Consider the following 20,530-nt stretch of genomic DNA (forward strand, 5'->3'; position numbering starts at 1 on the left):
GTGGATAGAAAGCTGGCTCAATTGTCGGGCTCAACAGGTAGTGATCAATGGCTCCATGTCTAGTTGGCAGCCGGTATCAAGTTGGCCCAAGGGTCGGTCCTTGGGCCAGTTTTGTTCAATATCTTCATTAATGATCTGGAGGATAGTGTGGATTGCACCCTCAGCAAGTTTGCAGATGACACTAAACTGGGAGGAGAGGTAGATACACTGGAGGGTAGGGACAGGTTACAGAGGGCCCTAGACAAATTAGAGGACTGGGCCAAAAGAAATCTGATGAGGTTCAACAAGAACAAGTGCAGAGTCCTGCACTTAGGAGGGAAGAATCCCATGCACGGCTACAGATTAGGGACCGAATGGCTCGGCAGCAGTTCTGCAGAAAAGGACCTAGGGGTTACAGTAGACGAGAAGCTGGATATGAGTCAACAGTGTGTCCTTGTTGCCAAGAAGACCAATGACATTTTGGGATGTATAAGTAGGGGCATTGCCTGCAGATCGAGGGACGTGATTGTTCCCCTCTTTTCGACATTGGTGAGGCCTCATCTGGAGTACTGTGTCCAGTTTTGGGCCCCACACTACAAGAAAGGATGTGGAAAAATTGGAAAATGTCCTGCGGAGGGCAACAAAAATGATTAGGGGTCTGGAACACATGATTTATGAGGAGAGGCTGAGGGAACTGGGATTGTTTAGTCTGCAGAAGAGAAGAATGAGGGGGGATTTGATAGCTGCTTTCAACTACCTGAAAGGGGGTTCCAAAGAGGATGGATCTAGACTGTTCTCAGTGGTAGCAGATGACAGAAGGAGGAGTAATGGTCTCAAGTTGCAGTGGGGGAGATTTAGGTTGGATATTAGGAAAAACTTTTTCACTAGGAGGGTGGTGAAGCACTGGAATGCGTTACCTAGGGAGGTGGTGGAATCTCCTTCCTTAGAGGTTTTTAAGGTCAGGCTTGACAAAGCCCTGGCTGGGATGATTTAGTTGGGGATTGGTCCTGTTCTGGGCAGGGGGTTGGACTAGATGACCTCCTGAGGTCCCTTCCAACCCTGATATTCTATGATTCTATGAACAGGATGGGTGTGTATTAAAAGCAGATGCGCATGCTCAGTGACCCGAACCAGAACTCACAACCCTTTGGGGTCTGATCCTTATGGTTTGGGCCCATCTCTGTCATTGCCTTTCCTCGGAGATGCAACTGTTACTAGTTTTGTTTGTCTGGGGTGGGCTCTGACCACCAGCTCTCTTAACAATTGGGTCTTTTTTATCCCCCGGCTTGGACTCTGGCAGAAAATCCCGTGTCCCTCTAGCTCCCCCAGCCCCCTCACTGCACACTGAACGCCAGCCCCTGTCACAGGGATTTGAGAGCTGTCTGTGACATCAGAGCGAGCCACAGGAGTGAGGGTTTCTATGATCTCTAGGCCTGTGGGTGTCCCTCTCCGGATGTGATTAGAAATGGAGCCCCCACGTGCCCCTCCGGTCCGGTGGCTTCCTCCGGAACTGCCTGGCTTTTTTAAATCAGTGTCTGCCGGCTGGGTTTGGGTTACAAAACCCGGGTCTCTGATTTCATGAGCTGCAGTTGGACAGAACTTGGGTTTAACTGCTTCAGTGCCTGGCGTGTGTGGGAGGAGAGTTACGAGGGATTCATGCAAAAATAATGTACCTCTGGTACTGCACCATGCACAGCCATATCCCGGGCACGACTGCCCCTCCAGGGCTGTGTGTTGCAATGCCCCATCTGCCAATGCCCCTCCATCCACAGCTTCCCCTCCAGTGCCGCAGCATGCCCGTCTAGGGGGAAAACGTGCTCCTCCATAGCTTCCCCTTGCGCCGCTTGCACCCCATCAAAGTGCCGCTGTTGCAATGGACCACTGGCTATTTAGCAGCAACGGGGTTAAAGTTATGTCAGCCGCTGCCTGTCTGCATTCACCCGGGTGTCTGCACACGTGCTGGAAAGAGAGGGGCTATAGGAACCATTCTACTGCCAACCTCCTCCCTCATGGACCAGGTTTCGAAGCCTGTCTTCATCTGAGAATGAGGATGATGGACAGGCGGATGATGGGGAAAGAGGGAGAAAGCTTCTCCAGAAGTTCTGATAAATGCTTCGAAGTCTGGATACTTCTCCAAACTCTCCAGGCTCGTGTCTGCAAAATCGAGGTGGAGACTGGGTAGGCCAGATTCTGCACCAGTTTTGGTTCCTATCAGGTGACACTCTCCTGCCTCCCAGTATTTCAGTGGCACGAGCTTGGAGACAGGTGGAGAGCGAACACAGCAGTCTCCCAAAGGGGGTTCAGTAGAGTCTGGGGCCACGCTTCAGTGCGCCCGGTGGTTTCAATCCACATGCGAGCCCCACCCTGGATTATCCAACTCCAACCAACCATCAGCGTGGCTGTAATGATTGTTTACCAGGAGCCTTGCAGAGTCAGTTTCCCGCCAAGGAGGCTTATCTGATCAAATGCAAGAGTGCCAGCAGCAGCAAGCCCAGCTGGCAGGAGCAAGCCGCCTTTTCTCCCTGCCGGGCGGCTGATCATGGCATCGCTCTCCCTGGGTGTCTGCTGCAAGGAGGGACCGTGGGAGGGGAGTACAGCCAGCACAAGGTGCTCTTCCTTTCTGCTGGCCAATCGGAAAAATAGTCTCAGATCACCTGCGCAAAGATGTGTTTTATACGTGATGTTTCATTTGCTGGGTAAATATTGGGGATCCAACAGGGGAAATGCTATAGGGGGATGTTGGGTGGGGCAGGGTAATTCCTACGAGCGCCAATGCCAGCCTGAGAGTTCTCTTCCCCCTGGCACGTGGTCAGGTTTGTAGATGCAGCACCCTTGACTTGCGTTCCTTCTGCCCACGCCAATGCATCTTATGCTTGTAGGTGTAACCCATGCCCACGTGGCGTGATGCTCGTCTCCCTCTTGTGATGGCTGGGCAGGCAGACGCTCAAGCTAAGATCCGGCGGTCCCTCATCTGATCCCCGCAGCCGACAAACCGCCAGCGGGGATTGTGTTACATAGAACTGCAGCTCCCTGAACAAGAGTGAACAATAGGCCAGGACCTGTGAGCCAGAGGCTTGGAATTGGAGTCTGTATCCAGGTCCCAGTTTGTCCCATGTTTGAGTTTTGGTAATAGAGAGAGGGGCTAGTTATTTAGTTAGGATCTGAACCCCCTGCCCCCAAAGTGGGGTGTCTTGTATTGGCAGGGCATGGGGGCGCTGCTTAGTTCCATCCTTAGACTGTGAGCTCTCTGGGGAAGGGATTTTCTTTTGCTCTGTGTCTGTGCAGCACCTCACACGATGGGGCCCTGATCTCGGCTGACACGTACCAGTCTCATTGTTGAGCCCCAAGCTGGTTTTGATGGTCTTGTTCTGACTCTGACCGAACCTCCTGCAGTAAGGGAAACTCACGGGGCTGATAAGTGTGTTCCCGGGCAAAGAAGAGGTTTGCACAAACACTTGGGAGTCCCAACTGCTAGTTTGACTGGGATCGCACAGTGCACCAATCGCAGAGTCGTGAATAGAGCCAGGGAGTCCTGTACCAAGGCTCCTGCCGCTGACCGGACTCTGCTGTCAACTGAACTGAGTCCACCAGTCATGCAAGCCCTGTAGAGCCAGAATCACGTGTTGGTTTTCCAAGGACCTCCAGCTGCCTGGAGCAACTGCTCCGCAGCAGCACCGTGCTTTTAGCCCGGTTTAAAGTGTAGATCTGAACAGGGAACAAAGTCAAGGTGCAGGGTTCCTACCCTGGGCTGTTCTGGAGTCTGTTTCACCCCAAAGACTTAGCTTCCAAAGAAGCTCACCTTGGAGGTATAGTGCCGTAGGAGTAACAATTTCCCGTCCCTTCAGACATTCTGCTCAGCGCACCACCCACGAGGACTGGAAAGTGGGGCCTGTTTGGAATAGCCTCCTTGTTTATCCCCCTGTCTCTTTCCTTTCTCCCCCTCCCTTCTGGGGGGCTCTCCTAGGGAGCACGGGATAGGGACTTACTCAGAGTTGGAAGGCGGTTTGCTAAGGCCTTTTAGTTTTAACGCTTGGTCACACCTGCTGCTCTGGAATCCAAGCCAGAAGGAGGTGGAGATGCTGCGTAGGTTTGTGTTATTGTTTGTTTCTTCTCTCTCACTGGGCTGATTTCCTCACCCAGACCCAGCTAGCTCCACCCTAGCCCTGCTACGGAGGAGGCAGCAAAGCCGAGAGCTTTGAAGCCAGCGTAACTGGGTTATGTAATGCCCCACCCCAGGGCCCTTGGAAACCTGGCTGGCATCTAGCCCGCAGCAGTTCGGGGTGCCCACCCCGTGCTGGCTGTGTGAATCAAGACTGTTTAGTTTGGGGCAGCCGGGATTTTAGGAACTGTGGCGCAGGAGTGCCGAGCTGATGCCAATCCAGGGGTATGTGCGCCCGTCCCTTAGCTACATTTGAGGGGTAACAATAGTGTGGCCCAACCCAGCTAGGTCATAAGTCTAACCTCCACCTACCATCCTGGGGAAGTAAAGTGGGGGGACCCCATGGCATATAAACAGGGCGCGTGACAGGAGCCGGGGAATGGGTACTCTGGAGCCGGAGGGGAAGGATCGAAACCAAGTGGTTCCCTGTGCCCCTGGGAGGAGCCAGGGGGGCCCATCAAATGCTCTGTCCTCAGTTACCCTCAGCAGAGCTAAGGCCCACCAGTACTTGCCGCAGCAGCATGCAAACATCCCCCCAGAAGCTGGGGGGTGGGGGGCCCAACCCCCCTGCCCCAGCCTGGGAAAGTGTAACTGACATCAAGTGAAACTGACACCTCTGGCTGGGCAGCCTCAGCAGGGCCAGGAGCAAGGCCAGCGGACAAGCAGCGTCGCTGCGGAACGGGAACCAGGGTCCTTTGAACCAAACGCTTCAGTCTGACTTGCCCGGGAGGTTGTTCGGACCAGTGTGGTCTGGGGTCCGAGGGGGGGATAAGACAGGACTCCTGGGAAGGGCCGGGTGTTAGTGTTGGAGCAGGGGACTCGGAGACAGGATTTCTGGCTCTGAGACGGGGGCGTGATCTCGTTGCTAAAGCACAGGAGTGGGAACCAGGGCTCCTGAGTTTCTGTTCTCCAGCTGACTGGGGGCGAGTGCCGAATTTCTCCCTCTGTGAAGTGGGGCGGACGGGACTCCTCTGCCCAGGGAGGGAGGAGAGTCATCCAGCGTTCGTGACCGGTGGGAAGTTTGCGCGGAAGGCGCTTTGCGGGCATCCAGATCAAACGCTCCTTACTGGAGTTCCATGTTGACAGCTTCTGTCTAATTAATTGACAGGAGCCTTTTGTTAGCTGATCACAACGGTGGGGGTGAGAGGTCCTGACTCGCAGAAGCCATCAATCCATTTGGCCTCCCACTGCGGCCTCCCCAACTCACGAGGAGCTTTTATCTGAGGCAATGAGGGGGCTGAGAACCGGGGGCCGAGACCAAACAAATTGCTCATTTACAGGGTCGTGGCTAAACCCCATTGTTCTGCCTTGTGGTGGGGAGAAGTCATACAGGAAGCCCATAGGAAGCTGTTGAAAGCCTTCCCACGATAAATGGATGTTACTTTAGTCCATGGCATTTCCTGTGGAAAGTGACACTTCCTAACCACGTCCGGCGTCCAGACCGTGTGGGGAGCGAGTCCGTGACCCAGAGGGTATTAATGCCGGCCGCACTACCCTTCCAGAAGTTGGCGGGGAGCGGGTGGGAGTTCCAGTGACAGGAAATCCTGAACTGTCCACAGAGCAGAGGGGGTTTAAACTTAGCTTGGATACAGTCGGCTGGGTGCTGAGCCTCAATAGCCAACTGTGTCGGCGTCTCTCCCCGTCCGTCTGATTTCTAGAGATCAGAAGGGTTTATAACAAACATGGCAGGGCGCACGGCTCTGCGGTACACCTCACAATCCTCCTGCAACTTTGAACCTGCTTTTCATCCGCACCAATTACTTCCAGATAAAAATAAACCCGGCACCTCGCCTGCATGCTCCATTGCACTGATTCCCATCGGACCCTTCCTCTCTGCCTGGCACAAGACCCACACACAACCAAGCATTTCTCAAATCTTTGCTTTGACCCTGGCAAATGCTAGCAAAAGGATTTTTGGTTTTTTTGGGTGTTTGTAAATTCCTTTTTCGTAATCTCTCCCTCGGGGTTTCTGCAAGGCTTTAGACAGCTGCTGCCTGATTTACAAACACTCAGCAGTGGTTGGGTATATGGGCAACCTTTGAAATGGATAAAGGGAACCTGCCTACACTTGGGCAGACTCTGACCAAAGCGGGCTTCAGGAGGCAATAGAGAAGTCTGGGGATTTGCAAGCGGCTGTGTTTAAAAACAACACTCCAGGAGCTTTTACCTGTTGAGACCTGAGTTCAGGGCCCTGTGTTTTCCTTGCAGTGACTGATGCGTAATAATCCCCTGTGGGTCTCTTCTGTGTATTTACGGTAGCATCTAGGGGGCCTAGTTGATTGGAGCTGGAGTGTCAGGTGCTGCACCCACACGCGCTAACAGAATCCCAGCCCAGGAATTTACGATCTAACGAGACCAGCCGGGAAGGCGTGTTGCTCCCATTTTACAGGTGGGAAACTGAGGCCCAGAGGCACACAATGGCTGGATTCTCTACAGAGCTCAGCAAGCCCTTTGGAAAACCTGTCCTTTTTTAGGTGTCTAATGACAACTGAGCTCTGCTGAAAATCTGGCCCCATAGGCTTGAGAACTAGGGGCCAGGCCCCCCTTCCTCTCTCTTGCCCTTGGACAGAATGCCCTGCAGAAGGGCCAAGTGTCTGCTAGCTCTCCAGTCACAGCTCTGTGCCTTGGGGAAATGCCTGCAGAGTAGGGGACAGGTGGGAGCCGGGCCCTGTTTATCTGAACGCTCACAGCTGGGGTGGAGCAGCCTTTGGAGAAACGCTGCTGAGCATCTCTCCGAATGGCATCCATCGTCTCTGCCCCCCATCTCTGACCACCACCCTTGCCCAGCCTCACCGGCACTTCCTTTCCACCCCCCTGCAGTCTGCACGGGCACCGACATGAAGCTCCTGCGTCCCTCCAGCCCAGAAAACCACTACGCCACCCTCAGCCGCCTCTACCAGGACTGCCAGGTGGTGCAGGGCAACCTGGAGATCACCTACCTGGGGCCAGACGCTGATATGTCCTTCCTCAAGGTGAGCGGGGAAGCGGGGAGAACCTGAGCTCAGCATCCTCCCTTCACCCATCCTGCAGTGGGACGCTCGCTAACATAGCGACCCTTGCTGTCAGGCCATGGCAGTGCATGGCCTTTGCCTCTCCCGCCCCCCCAGCTGATCATCTCTTTGGCCTTGCAATGGCCTGTTTCTGTCCATGTCTCACCCCTCTCAGGCTACCCCCCAGCCCGTCCTCAGGGCTCATTCCTTAGCCCCACGCTGGGCTGACCAGGCCCTGTGTTGGGGCTGGTCGGGGAGCCTGACTCCTCTCCCAAGCTGAGTTCTCACTCTCTGTGCAGCCCTGTCACAGCTGGGGGTCCCTCAGAGTAACGAAGCCAGGAGATCAGGCTCAGCTGGGGGATAGCTGCTTGTCACAGGCAAGGCCAAGCCCAGCTTGCCTTAAAGGGCAGCCTGCCCAGGATGTGACTCTAAGGAGACATCAGGGTCTGTCCTGCAGGGGATAACATAGCAACCACCTTCCTGTGGGCATTGACCCTTGGTCCTTCATCCCTAAATGCAACATAGAATCATGGAATATCAGGGTTGGAAGGGACCTCAGGAGGTCATCTAGTCCAACCCCCTGCTCAAAGCAGGACCAATCCCCAATTTTTGCCCCAGATCCCTAAATGGCCCCCTCAAGGATTGAACTCACAACCCTGGGTTTAGCAGGCCAATGCTCAAACCACTGAGCTATCCCTCCCCCTCCTTTATGGCTGGAGCTAAAGGAGTAACTCCCCTAGCCAGTGGCTGGAGTAGACTCTTATCTGGACCAGCCACTAGAGTGGGCGACACAGGCCCGCACCCGCCTGCCTGTAAGGAACCACAGGGCAACATCTTGACAAGTCTCCTCAGCCAGCGGGAGCTGTTCCAGCCCAGCTCGCGAAGCTTTTGCCTGGGGACCCAGGTTCTAATCCTGCTGCTGTCAGTTTCCCAGAGATGAGGTTACCCCTTGCCCCCTGCTTGCCAGTTTATTGACGGTGGAGCGTGTGCTCCTAGCTGGGGGGTCTGGAGAGTGTGGAGCACCTGCCGAGGTGCTGGGCTCACTCTAGGCTCTTTCCTCCTCTGGTTAAAAGACTAGAAATGGTGATCCTCATGTTTGGAGACATCTTTCCAGCCCAGCCCAGTCGTAGGGGGCTGGGAGGCTTGTCTGCCTCAGGGGAGGGTAGCTCTCCGACTCTCCCCACAGAAAGTCTTCTCCATCTTCCCAGTGCTTGCTGGGGCGCAGGCTTTGAAGCAGGTGCCCACTGCGTTCCCCTGGGGGCTCTGACCCCCATGAAAGTGGCCGAGCCTGAAGCGCTCCTGGCTCTGCCGAGGTTGGCTCGTGGCCATGGGCAGAGGCATGGGTGTTGCCCTTTAGCTCAGACAGTAGCAGCTCCTACGTTTAGCTCCAGGGGTCGTAGGTTCTTCTCCCACTGACGGCCCAGCCCAGGGGCTATTGCCTCAGCCTGATGGGTGCCCAGGCTTGTCTTGTCTTGTCCCTGGCTCCCGCTCACCCTGCTCTCTGCCCCTCTAGGATATCAAGGAGGTCCAGGGCTACGTGCTGATTGCGCAGAACCAAGTGAGCCGCGTGCAGCTGGAGAGCCTGCGCATCATCCGGGGCACCCAGCTCTACGAGGAGAAATACGCGCTGGCCGTTCTCGCCAACTCCGACCCCACCGGGACGGTGGGGCTGCAGGAGCTGGGCATGAGGCATCTGACAGGTGGGGAGACTGGCACCTGAGCCAGTCGGGGGGCCTGGGCTCACCCCAGAGAGCACTCAGAATTAGGGGGGATGTACCAGGGACCTCTTTAGAAGAGCTGATTGTCACTGGACCACTGTGCCAGAGCAAAGCAATGGCCTGTCTAGTGCAATATCTTCACCTTGTTGGACCAGTGATCCCCGTAGCCTGGTATCCATGCCTCCATGCTATGCCCGATCAGACCCCTGGTCCATGTGGTCTGGTATCCCCCCACTGCATTGAATCAGACCCAGGGTCCACATGGTCTGGTATCCCCCCACTGCACCAGATCAGACCCAGGGTCTACATGGTCTGGTATCCCCCCACTGCACCGGATCAGACCCACGGTCCGTGTGGTCTGGTATCCCCCTCACTGCACCGGATCAGACTAGTGCCTGGTAATCCTGACCTCCCTGCCCAACCAGTTACACATCCCCCTTTCTCTGAGCGTGGCCAGTACCAGATACACAAGGCTCCTAGCGATGCAGCAGCCCAGCACTGGTGTTGGTGGGGGGAGATTCTTCCTGGACCCCCTTAGAGCCGACTGGTGCCCTGGAGCATGAGGATCCACAGCCCGGGTCATGCATGCTGCTGCAGATGCAGCTGTCAAGGTCAAAGGCCTTTCCGAGCATCCCTCAGTGCTTTGCCTGGCAAACGTCTTTTCAAATGAGCCCGAGGCCCCCTCGACTGGGGGCTGGATTCCCCAGCCGCCAGGAGACTGTCACGTGGCTGGGCCATGTGGGAGCACCAGGGATGGCCGGGCTGGGTCATCTACTGGCCCGTGTCGCCCAGTCTCCCGCAGTGGCCATGCAGCTATGCCTGATGCTCTGCCTACTGTCCTGTTCTCCCCCGGCTCCAGAGATCCTGAAGGGCGGGGTGCACATCGAGGGCAACCCCCAGCTGTGTTTCCAGGAGACCATCCTGTGGGGCGACATCTTCCACAAAAACAACGACCTGGCCCAGCACCAGCAGATCAACAGCAGCAGGGAGAGGACGTGTACGTGCCCGGGTGGGGTCCCTCCACGGGCGCCCCGGCTTCCGGGGAGGGGGGGTGGGACTGTCCTGTCCCTGGGACCCGCTCTTCACACCCAGCAGCAAGCCCCTCGGCATGCCCTAAGGCAGAGCCTGGGGCCAGGGGTGGGGCCTGGCACAATGGGCGGAGCCTCTACACCCATCAGGAACCAAGTCCCCCCCTCCCCCCCCGGAGCCTGGCGCACCCCAACAGGCTGGTTTATGACTTCCCCAGGCTTCACGCTCAGCCTCCCCCGTCTGCCCCACAGTCCGTCACTCCAGGCTGAACTGTGCTTCGGGAGCCCCAGGCGTCCAAGGGGGACGGGGGGTGTTGGTGCCTCAAGCCAGCGGCTAGTCGTGGAGCGGGGGAGGTGGGGAGTAGCAGCTGCTGCAGGACCCTCCACCCCAGCAGGCTGCTGGAGGAGCCTGGGGAGGGGGTTTCCATGCCTGGGAGAGTGGGGCGAGGCAGAAGCATGCTGCATCTTTCTCCCGAGGCCTGTGCCAAGGCAGAGTCTCGGGCATCCCCTAACGCCCTCGGTCTTCTCTCCATCCCGTCCAGGTGCTGAATGCAGAAGCTTCTGTTCCCAAGGGCACTGCTGGGGGGAAGGGCCGCAGTACTGCCAGACACGTGAGCACCGGGCACGGGGGAGAGGCGGTGCTGGACTCAGGTCTCTGCCTGTCTGGCCAGCACTGGCCGGGCAGCCCGTGACCTGCAGGGGCACACAGGGCTAGCTCGCCCTCCATGCAAATAGGGCACGGACCCTGCAAAGCCTGGCTGGGTGGGGGCACCATGCCAAAGGTCCCGGCTGGGTCTTTCTAACCGCCCCACGAGCGAGGGATGGGGCAGGTGCCAGGGGAGGATGGGCAGCGGTGTGGACAGGCGGTCGGTGGAGATGCATGGTGGGGAAATGCAGGCTGCCGCTGGGGGGTGGGGAAAGGAGGCACAGACTTTGGAAGGGCGGGACGGGGGCGAAAGGGATCCATTGAACAGGGTAGATTTCAGGATGCACAGAGCCCCTGCCCTGGGTGCTGCTGAGACTGGGAACCCCCTGTGTGGTGTGGTGGGGACAGTTGTTTGCTGTGCCCATCTGGGTTCCCAGCTCCCAGCAGAGCTCCCCAGATGCCAAGAGCCCATCGCGCAGCCAAACATCCAGATCCTCACGGTTCCTCCCCCCTTCACTCTCTGCCCCAGTGACCAAAAGCATCTGCGACGGGTGCCCCAGGTGCAAGGGCACGAAGCCCACGGACTGCTGCCACGAGCAATGCGCAGCGGGCTGCACTGGGCCCAAGCACTCGGACTGCCTGGTGAGCGCCACCCCCCGCCCCGGTGCCATCCCTGGGTGTGTGCATGGCGAGGGGCTCAGCACAGCGGAGAGTGTGGGGCAGGGGGTTGGGGTGGGGGTTAGCGTGGTGGGCGTGGGAGGGTGGGCAGGTGGGGGCAGGCGCCGTGGGGATGGCTGGAGCGGTGGATTGGTGCAGAGAGGCTCGCGCAGGGGATGGAACGGGGAGGTTGGTTGGAGTTGGCAGAGGGGGGGTTACGGACTGGTGCGGGGGCGGTGTCCCAGCTGCTCACCCTCTGGGCTGGCTGGCTCCCCACAGGCCTGTCTGCACGTCAACCGCAGCGGGATCTGCGAGCTGCACTGCCCGCCCCACTTCATCTACAACTCGGACATCTACCAGTCGGTGCCCAACCGGGACGGGCGCTACACCTTCGGAGCCAGCTGTGTCAGCCAGTGCCCCTGTAAGCGTCCCTTCCTCCGGGGGGATCCCGTGGGGTGGGCTCTGTGGGGTGCCCCACTTCCTGCCAGCTGCGTATGCTGGGCTTTGACCACGCACCCCAGCCCGGTGGAGAGATCCCCAGGGCAACCCCCGCAGGGCTCCGTTTGCACAGTGCCCCCTGCTGGCAGGGCAGGGCAGCCTGAGGGGCTTCTATTGACGTTTGCCTGGCACTTCCCAAAGTCGGGGCTGGCTCCTGGAGCTCCAAGGCCCATAGCTCTGCCCTGCTCCAAAAACCGCACGACGCACACGGCAATTACAGTTAACTGGCCAGCCGCATTGCAAACAAAGGCCTCCATGCTGGAATGCAGCAGTCGAGGGGTTAACGGGGAGGGAGATGAAGCCAGGGGGCTTTGCCCTTAGCTGCAGGAGGTGGGGGTGGAGCCATTTCCTTCCCCCCGCCCAGGATCAGAGACTGGGATCCAAGCTTTCTGACCAAACTGAAGTCCCCAGCTCGGGACTCGCCGCGGCTCGGACCCGGACTCTGTGTGAGCTGGGCAGACTCGTGTATCTTCTTCAAATACCGATCTGGTCCCCGCCACTGTAGCCTCCGGGTGCCTCCCGCTCCTCGGTGGCATTTCTCCTCACAGCCCCCCCCGGCGAGTAGGGACCAAACCCCAGAGGGGTGAAGAGATTTGCCCAAGGTCCCACAGGCAGTTGGTGGCAGAGCAGGGAATTGACGGCAAGTCTCCTGAGTCACAAGCTAATGCCCTAACCATGGGGCCATCTTTCCTCTCCATGTCTCCCCCTCCCACAGACAATTACCTGGCCACGGAGGTGGGCTCCTGCACGCTGGTGTGTCCCCAGGACAGCCAGGAGGTGAGCACGGACAGCGTGCAGAAGTGCGAGAAGTGCAGCAAGCCCTGCCCGGAAGGTAACGTTCCCACATCCCCTGTGCCCCGCCCTGGGGAGCCCCTCTCCTGGAGGGACGAGGGGTGGCACATCCTAGCAGCTCAGGAGCGTGGGATTCTCTGGATTTGAGGAGAGGGAGACGCATGCACTGTCTGGGCGGCTGGAAGGGGGTCTCCCTACGGAGGCTCGATGGGTGGAATGGAAGCACATGGGTGGTCAGCGCAGGGTTATTCCACACTGGGGTTCCCTCCCAGCCCCTCTCAGCCTCCTGCCCTGCTCTCTCCTAGGCTGCTACGGGCTGGGCGTGGATTTCTTGAAGGGCGTCCGAGCCGTCAATGCCTCCAACATCCAGCACTTTGCCCACTGCACCAAGATCTTTGGCAGCCTGGCCTTCCTGCCCGAGACCTTCGCGGGGTGAGTAGCGGTGCCAGGTGCCCCCATCTCCACTGCCCGTTGTCCAGCCCTGGCAAGCTCCACACAGCTCCTGCTGGCTCACCCCAGAGGAGCTACTGGCCCTGTGGGTAGGGGGACCCCAGCTCTGGACTCAGATGTCCTAGAGTGAAGGAGGTGCATGTGTGGCATGTCGGAGCACTGTGTGGGGGCACCTGGAGCTGGCTAACTCCAGCTCAGCTATCTGGCCACAAGGGGAGCCTCTGCTCCAAAGCACAAGCCCTTAATGCATGAGCCAAAGGGGAATCGCCATTAGCAGTGTAGGGCCTATGCCACACAGCTGAATGGTTTGGATTCTATCCAGGAGGGGACAGCAGTGCACACGCCAGCTGGTCCATTATAGTCCTGTCTAGATCAGGCCCCTTTTAGAAACTGAAACCTCCCTCGTGCCTTAGTCTTGCAGACCCGAGGCAAGCATGCACGTGAGTGGGTCACGGGGTGTGAAGCGGCTGTGAGCGGGGGCTCCTCCCGGGGCATCCGTTTACTCTTCCAAAATCTGTAGCTGGGCCTCGCAGGGATTGTAGCACAAAGGCCCCATCAGGCCGGGCAGCTCCTATGGTTGCACGGCCGCAGGGCAGCCATCGCCTCCTGCGTCCGTGGTCCCAAGGGCTTACGCCGCTAAGGATCCCCCTCCCCGACCGTGTTCCTTCTCAAACAGGGATCCCGCCACCAACACTGCACCCTTGAAGCCGGAGCAGCTCAAGAGCTTCGGGAGCCTGGAGGAGCTGACAGGTGGGTGAGGGACTGCTTAGCGCCCGTGCCCGCTCACCCACGTCTCCTGCCGGTGCCCACCGAGAGTGGGTTGCAGCCTCCCATCTGTGATGTGCAAACGACTCCTGTTTCCATTTCACTCACTTGCAAAGTCGCTGGACGGGGCTCAGCCGCGAAGCCACCCCAGGGGCCTCCTAGCAGTGGGGCTTTGGCTAAAGGTCCCACGCTCCTGCCCTGGAAATTTAAGCCATCTTATTTAGTGTGCGGGGAGTGGGGGGGGACACGCCCATCAGAGGCGGGCCTGGGCGCTGGACCTGGCAGTCACCCAGGACTTTGGGAGACCGACCCACCACCAGCTGGTGGGAGGCCGCTGCTCGCATGAATAAGGATGTGCCTTTGTCCTCCATTTCGCAGGCTTCTTGTACATCGAGTCCTGGCCAGAGACCTTCCCAGACCTGAGCATCTTCCAGAACCTCCGGATCATCCGAGGACGAGTGCTTCACAAGTGAGCATGCGCAGGCAGGGACGCGGGGTGGGGAGGAACAGACCCTAGGACGGGATCCGGAGAACGGACGGTTTGTGGTTCAGAGGCAGCACGTGGGAGGGTGTGACCCAGTTCCAGAGCCCCCGCAAGTGTGGGGATGGCAGGGACCCTCTGACTTCTGCTTCATTGTCCTGCCCCTCCTGGCTCACCCCGTGCCTGTCGACGTCTCTCTGCAGCGGTGCCTACTCCCTGATACTGCAGAACCTGTCCATCGTCTCGCTGGGCCTGCGCTCCCTGCAGGAGATCAGCAGCGGGATGGTGCTGGTCCACCAGAACCCCAACCTCTGCTTCCTCCAGAAGGTGCCCTGGGAAGCCATCTTCAGGAATCAGCGCCAGACGCTGTTCCAGACTGACAACAAGCCTGTGGAGCAGTGTGGTAAGGGGGTGGGGCCGTCTGCCAGGGCTCTGTCCGGCTCTCTGCCCCGCCCAGGGAATCCTCCTTGGCCCAATTCACCTGGGCTCTGAGTGGCACCGCCATGTTAGATGGGTGCCAGCAGGTGCTCCCTGCTGGCTGGTGCAGAACTCCAGTGCCACAGTGGTACCATGTCTCCCTGGCTGCGACTCTGATACCAAATGCCCCGCTGGCATCCGCGGCCGGCCTGCGCCCGGTGGAGTCTGCGTTCGCCCTGGGAAAGGCCCACTCGGTCTGGCTGCCCCAGGGGACGGAGGGGGCGGGCTGGGTTCCAAAGGCTAACTGTGGCGTCCTCCCCCCAGAGAACGAGGGGCTGGTGTGCTTCCGTCTCTGCGCCAAGGGGCAGTGCTGGGGGCCGGGCCCCACGCAGTGCGTGGCCTGCGAGCGCTTCCTGCGCGGGCAGGAGTGCGTGGAGTCCTGCAACCTTCTGGACGGGTAAGCGGGGGTCTGAGCGGCTGGGCTCGCTGCGTGTCTGTGCCCAGCAAGCCTCCTGGGGGGGATGAGGGAGAAGGGGGAGCCTCTGGCACCGTGGCTGGATGCGATGGGGGCAGAGGATGCCATCAAGCCTTGGGCCATCCGCCCAGCTGTGGCCAGGCCCCTTCTCCTTTGGCACAGATAGGGCAGCCCTGCCTGGGTTTGGGGCGTCTCCAAGGACCCTGAGGATGGAATACCCGGGGAGTTTCCTCCCCTGCATTTCCCCTAGGGAGGATCTAGCTGATCAGGGTGCAGCGGGGTGGGAGATGGGGTGCTGGAGCTGCTGCTCAGCAGCCCGTGCCCGGTGGGAGCAGGGGGCAGGCTAGGAGCCATCCCCAACCTGCTCCCTCGCCCCATCACACCCTCCCGCTCTGGGGTGGGGACGGGGCCTGGGTCGTGCAGGGTCCTGAGTGGCAGCCAGGTCCTTTACCAGTGCAGGGAAGAACCCTGCTGGCCGCTGGCCCGATCCCAGTCCTGCCCCCGGCTGCGGCGCTGGGGGGCTGCTGGGAAGGAAGTGGGCAGCTCTCGTGTGGCTTGGAGAGGCCAGCCTGCGGGACAGCGGGCAGAGCCTCCCACATGAGGCACCCCGTTCCAGCCCTGAGTCTGGGGTCTGAAGCTGGGCCCCTGGTCGCAGAGCTGGCTGTGTCAGCCCCAGGGGTCGGGGGGGGGGGAAGGGGTGCTTCTCTGCTCTCGCACTGCTGCCTGTTCCTCAGGTGGGCTGGGGTGGGGGCTGGGTCCTGCCCCATCAGCGAGCGCTGCGGGGTGAGGGTGACATGTGCCTTTGTGCAGCGATTGGCTCAGGCTCTTCCTCCCGGCAGGGCCGTCCGGGAACATGTCAACGGGACCCGCTGCCTCTCCTGCCACCCTGAGTGCCTGCCCCAGAACGGCACGGAGACCTGCAACGGATCGGTGAGGAGCTGCCCGGGGTGCCGGGGGGGGGATCGCATAAAAGCCCCTTTAGGACAGGGGGAGGGGATCTGCATTCCCAATCAGTTTCTACGATCGCTCAAGGCTTTGGGCTGACCCCGGATTCCTGGGTTCTTCATCCACCCCAGCCCCCAAATGCACATGGTGCTCACTCTGCATCCTTCCTTGCAGGAGGCGGACCAGTGCGCGGCCTGCGCCCATTACAGAGATGCCCAGTACTGTGTGGAGAGGTGCCCGAGTGGGGTGAAGGCTGATTCCTCCTTTGTGCCCATCTGGAAGTATCCGGATGAACATGGCGTCTGCCAATTGTGCCCCACCAACTGCAGCCACTCGTGAGTACGGGCGCTGGCTGGCGCGGAGCATTGCTCTTTGCTTGCAGCATTCAGCACATCCCAGGGGCCAAGACCGGCCTAGGAAGAGACAGCAAAGCGGAGCGAAGCAGGTGGGGATGGGCAGAGGTTTGCAGGTGCTGGGTGGGGGGGAAACTGGCATGGGGGCCCATGGGACGCAGCACAGCAGGATGCCCCAGTGCTTGGCCGTGGGAGGATTTTCTACATCGCTTCTGCCTCCCGTCGAGTAACAAAGCCACGTCTCTGGGTCCTTCCCCAGGTGCATGATCCGGGATGAAGACGGCTGCCCCGTGGATCAGAAGCCAAGGTACTGCACCCCCATCTGCCCAGCCCTCTTTGTGCCAACTTCCCAGGCAGGCCTCACCCTGGGCAGTAGCCAGGGTCCACCTCTCCCTGGCACCATCTTCCTTCTGCTCAGCATCCCCCTATCCCATGCACACCGGTAGCCCCCTTGCACTCTGCCAGGCACCACCCTCTGGCCAGGGAGCACCACAGGAATCCCTTCTGCAGCTGATTGGCAGGGGATGGGGCTTGCTCTGTCCCCCCCCCCCGCAGCCTTCCCAGCCCCAGGGGCTGTTACTAGGCAGACCATTAACCACCCGCCACCAAGGAGCCACAAGCCACTGCTTCCAAATCGGCCACCCATGGGGGCTAGTTTATGGAGAAGGCCCTGGATTTACCCGCCCCCCCGCCAAACGTCCCTGTCCCCCGTTCCCCTGTAGAGAGCCAATCCCGCGGGTTAGACTGGCCCCCACGGTGGAACCACCCCATCCAGCAGCCTCCCCCTTCTTCCAGCCAGGTGACGTCCATCATAGCCGGCGTGGTTGGCGCCCTCCTGGCCCTGGTCTTGGTCCTGATCATCGTTGTGTGCATCAAGCGGAGGAAGCAGCAGGAGCGGAAGCTCGCCATGCGGCGCCTCTTGCAGGAGACTGAGGTATGGCAGGTACCACAATCCCTAGCACCTGCCCCGCCCCGCACGCTCAGGCAGGCTTCTCGCGGCGGTGCCCGGTAATGCGGCAAGGCCTCCCGGGGCACCTGAGCGCTAGAGGATCCCAGCTGAGCCAAGGGAGGCCCTGGGCAGAAGTGACTGATGGGGGGCAGAGGAGGCGGGGGGCAAGGTGAGAGCCAGGCCTGAGTGCCCGGGGTTACTGCAGGGGGACGGAGGATTCATAGATTCATAGATTCATAGATATTTAGGCCAGAAGGGACCATTATGATCATCTAGTCTGACCTCCTGCACAATGCAGGCCACAGAATTTCACCCACCACTCCTAAAAAAGACCTCACACCTATATCTGTGCTATTGAAGTCCTCAAATTGTAGTTTGAAGACCTCAAGGAGCAGAGAATCCTCCAGCAAGTGACCCGTGCCCCATGCTACAGAGGAAGGCGAAAAACCTCCAGGGCCTTCCAATCTGCCCTGGAGGAAAATTCCTTCCCGACCCCAAATATGGCGATCAGCTAAACCCTGAGCATATGGGCAAGATTCATCAGCCCATGGGATGTTGACCCCCTGGATGCCCCTCGTGACCGGTGCCCAGGTTGGACCCAAGCGTGTGCTGTCCCCATTCCCCACAGCCACTCCTCCTGCCATCCTCCAGTGGGGACAGCCCAGACGCTCCCCCCAGCCCACAGGCTCCGTGGGGCAGGGGAGACGGCTGCCCCACGGGGAGCTCAGGGCCAGGGCCCGAAGGTGCCACACAGAGGGGTCAATTCTAGGTTCTGAGTCTCCGTGTCGCCTGGGGGCCGCAGCAGGGAGCCCAGGGGCCTGGGGCTCCCCAGCTCGCTGACACAGGACCCTCCTCCCCGCCCCTCACAGCTGGTGGAGCCGCTGACGCCCAGCGGGGCCCTCCCCAATCAAGCCCAGATGCGGATCCTGAAGGAGACCGAGCTGAAGAAAGTGAAAGTGTTGGGCTCCGGGGCCTTTGGCACCGTGTATAAGGTGAGGCGGGGACGGGCGGAGCAAGGGGGGCAGTGGGTAACCGGGGCCAGGCTGCTGCCCCACAGAAGTGGGATGGGGAGCCGGGGCGGGGGTTGGCAGCGTGGCTGGGGGTAGGGCAGCACTCAGAGACTCTAAAGGACACAGCTGGACGGCGTCTCTCTCCCCTTCTGTGCACTGCCCATTCGAGCCCTGAGGTGCGGCCCCGTCGAGCGCCATCACCATCCCTCCCTCCCCTCAGGGCATCTGGATCCCCGACGGCGAGAGCGTGAAGATCCCCGTGGCCATTAAAGTCTTGAGAGAGAACACGTCGCCCAAGGCCAACAAGGAGATCCTGGACGTGAGTAGGAGACGGGCGCTATGGCTGGAACACCCGCCCTGGGGGCACGCACGCCAACACTGCGCGGGTGCAGGAGGGCGCTGACCCGGCCTGCCAGGCTCAGCTGCGTCCTGGCCACCAGACGTGACTTTGCTTAGAGTCACTGAGCTGCCGGGTCCCTCCTAGTCTGTGACACACGTTGGGTTTGCTCCTGTTGCCGGCACCCAGTGCCAGAGGCGAGCAACAGCGGGGGGTGGGAGGAGGAGGGTTCGCTACCCGGTGTGCTTCACCCAATAATCACAACGGGGTGGAGAAGCAGAAAAGTTTATTTGAAGCTTCAAAGAAGGTACAGGGAGATTAGAATCTCAAATTCTGTACGCAGAGCAGGAAGTTACACAGGCTTTTATACATCCTTTCTTCAGCATACTTATCCAATAGCAAGCTGCCCTAAGTATCCATATAGCCAGCCAATCCCGTTACCAGCTAGTGCCCTTGTTCTCTGTATCATTTGTTAAACCATACATAAAGCTGCTTTATTCAGCATTGTTCTTCCATATCTGCCCTGTTTGGCCTTGTTTAGTTTCAGGCAGTCTGACTCTGCAACATCTTGTTGCAGATCCTCAGCATAACTGCTGCGAGTGCCTCCAGGCGGGGGGGCCAAGGACACTTGGGCCTAGTGCGAGGGGGCTTCATCGACACTCATGGTCTTCCATCCCCTCGAGTTACCTAGTGGCCATGCCCAGTGTCCCCAACAACTCCCTCCTTTGAGAACACTCAACAGCCTTGGCTCTGAGTTTTCTCACTTGGGCTACTTATTTCTTTACAATAGGACTTTGCATAAGCACTTTGTGATAGCCCTGAAGAGAATGACTTATTAACTTTTGCAAAAGGGCCCTGACACATGATACTGCACAGCATAACACTATTAATACAAGCAATACAGGAAAGAGAAGTTTCAATAACAGGCTAAATAAACCACCCAGCCAAGACGACAAACCCCAGCCTGAAAACAAGGTTTGCAACCAATCGCTCTCGGGGGCAGTATAGGCAACCTGTGCTCCGGCTCGGCCATGGGCCTCAGCCTGTACCACCTTTTCATAGATCTCATTACTGCTATCATTTACATATACACAACATCGGGGCCCGATGAGGGCACAAACCCCTCCTTGGGATGCCAAGAGATAGTCCAAAGCCAGCCTGTTTTGGAGGGAAAACGTCCTGAGCTGCTGTACCTCTTTATTTAACGTTTATACTGCTGACCCTAAATCACTAACTGAGTCCTCTAACTCTAAGGCCACCTTCTCAAGTACCATTTGCAGCCTTACAGTATAGCAGCCTAGGCATGCCATGGCTGGCCCGGAAAACAGTGGCGATATTCCCAGTACAGAGCACCCTACAAGCTTCTCGGTTGTGAGGGAATTCTTCATATTGCCCTCCAATGCCGTAGTCAGTCGCCGCAGGGTCTCTTCTCGTGACTCAACAGAGGTGTCTCGGGCATTTCTAATCTTTCCTTTGGGCAGTGTGGCAGTTATGGAAAGATGAAGAACTCCACGAGCTATATAACAGCTACCTGTCCAGTTGGCTGGCAGCACTTTGTAAGCCTTTCGGCCACATACAAAATAGTGACCCTGTAGGGCCCAGTAAGGACTGTTTCTTAAGGGGATTCCTGGGATATTTAAGGGTGCTTTGTCTGCTTTTCCAAACCGTTCATATGCCCCTAAGGGGGCATCCCATCCTCCTGATTGGGTACAAGTGGGGGCGTTTCTGATTGTGCCGTTTAAATTACACTCGCCATAGGGACCACTACAAACCCACCATTGGCTTGCTACATTGGGGATATTAACTGGACGGCAAGTTATATTTCCAAACCCTTTTTTTGTGGTAAGATTATTTGTAAGAGTTTCCCTAAAAGGGGAGGAA

At 58.7% G+C, this 20,530-nt stretch overlaps 1 protein-coding gene across 1 annotated transcript in view; it reads left to right on the forward strand.

The window, feature by feature from the left end:
• The window catches only part of ERBB2 (erb-b2 receptor tyrosine kinase 2), a 52,549-nt gene that overhangs the window by 13,328 nt on the left and 18,691 nt on the right, over positions 1–20,530 (forward strand). The window contains exons 2-19 of the mRNA XM_048830136.2: positions 6,959–7,110; positions 8,642–8,828; positions 9,706–9,843; positions 10,417–10,485; positions 11,050–11,162; positions 11,457–11,598; positions 12,391–12,507; positions 12,773–12,899; positions 13,594–13,667; positions 14,061–14,151; positions 14,367–14,566; positions 14,905–15,037; positions 15,895–15,985; positions 16,175–16,335; positions 16,613–16,660; positions 17,149–17,287; positions 18,172–18,294; positions 18,533–18,631. Coding sequence (XP_048686093.1) covers positions 6,959–7,110; positions 8,642–8,828; positions 9,706–9,843; positions 10,417–10,485; positions 11,050–11,162; positions 11,457–11,598; positions 12,391–12,507; positions 12,773–12,899; positions 13,594–13,667; positions 14,061–14,151; positions 14,367–14,566; positions 14,905–15,037; positions 15,895–15,985; positions 16,175–16,335; positions 16,613–16,660; positions 17,149–17,287; positions 18,172–18,294; positions 18,533–18,631 — 2,204 coding nt within the window. The remainder of the gene's footprint in view (positions 1–6,958; positions 7,111–8,641; positions 8,829–9,705; positions 9,844–10,416; positions 10,486–11,049; positions 11,163–11,456; positions 11,599–12,390; positions 12,508–12,772; positions 12,900–13,593; positions 13,668–14,060; positions 14,152–14,366; positions 14,567–14,904; positions 15,038–15,894; positions 15,986–16,174; positions 16,336–16,612; positions 16,661–17,148; positions 17,288–18,171; positions 18,295–18,532; positions 18,632–20,530) is intronic.

Source organism: Caretta caretta, chromosome 27, assembly GCF_965140235.1.
Source record: "Caretta caretta isolate rCarCar2 chromosome 27, rCarCar1.hap1, whole genome shotgun sequence".
Lineage (NCBI taxonomy): Eukaryota > Metazoa > Chordata > Testudines > Cheloniidae > Caretta > Caretta caretta.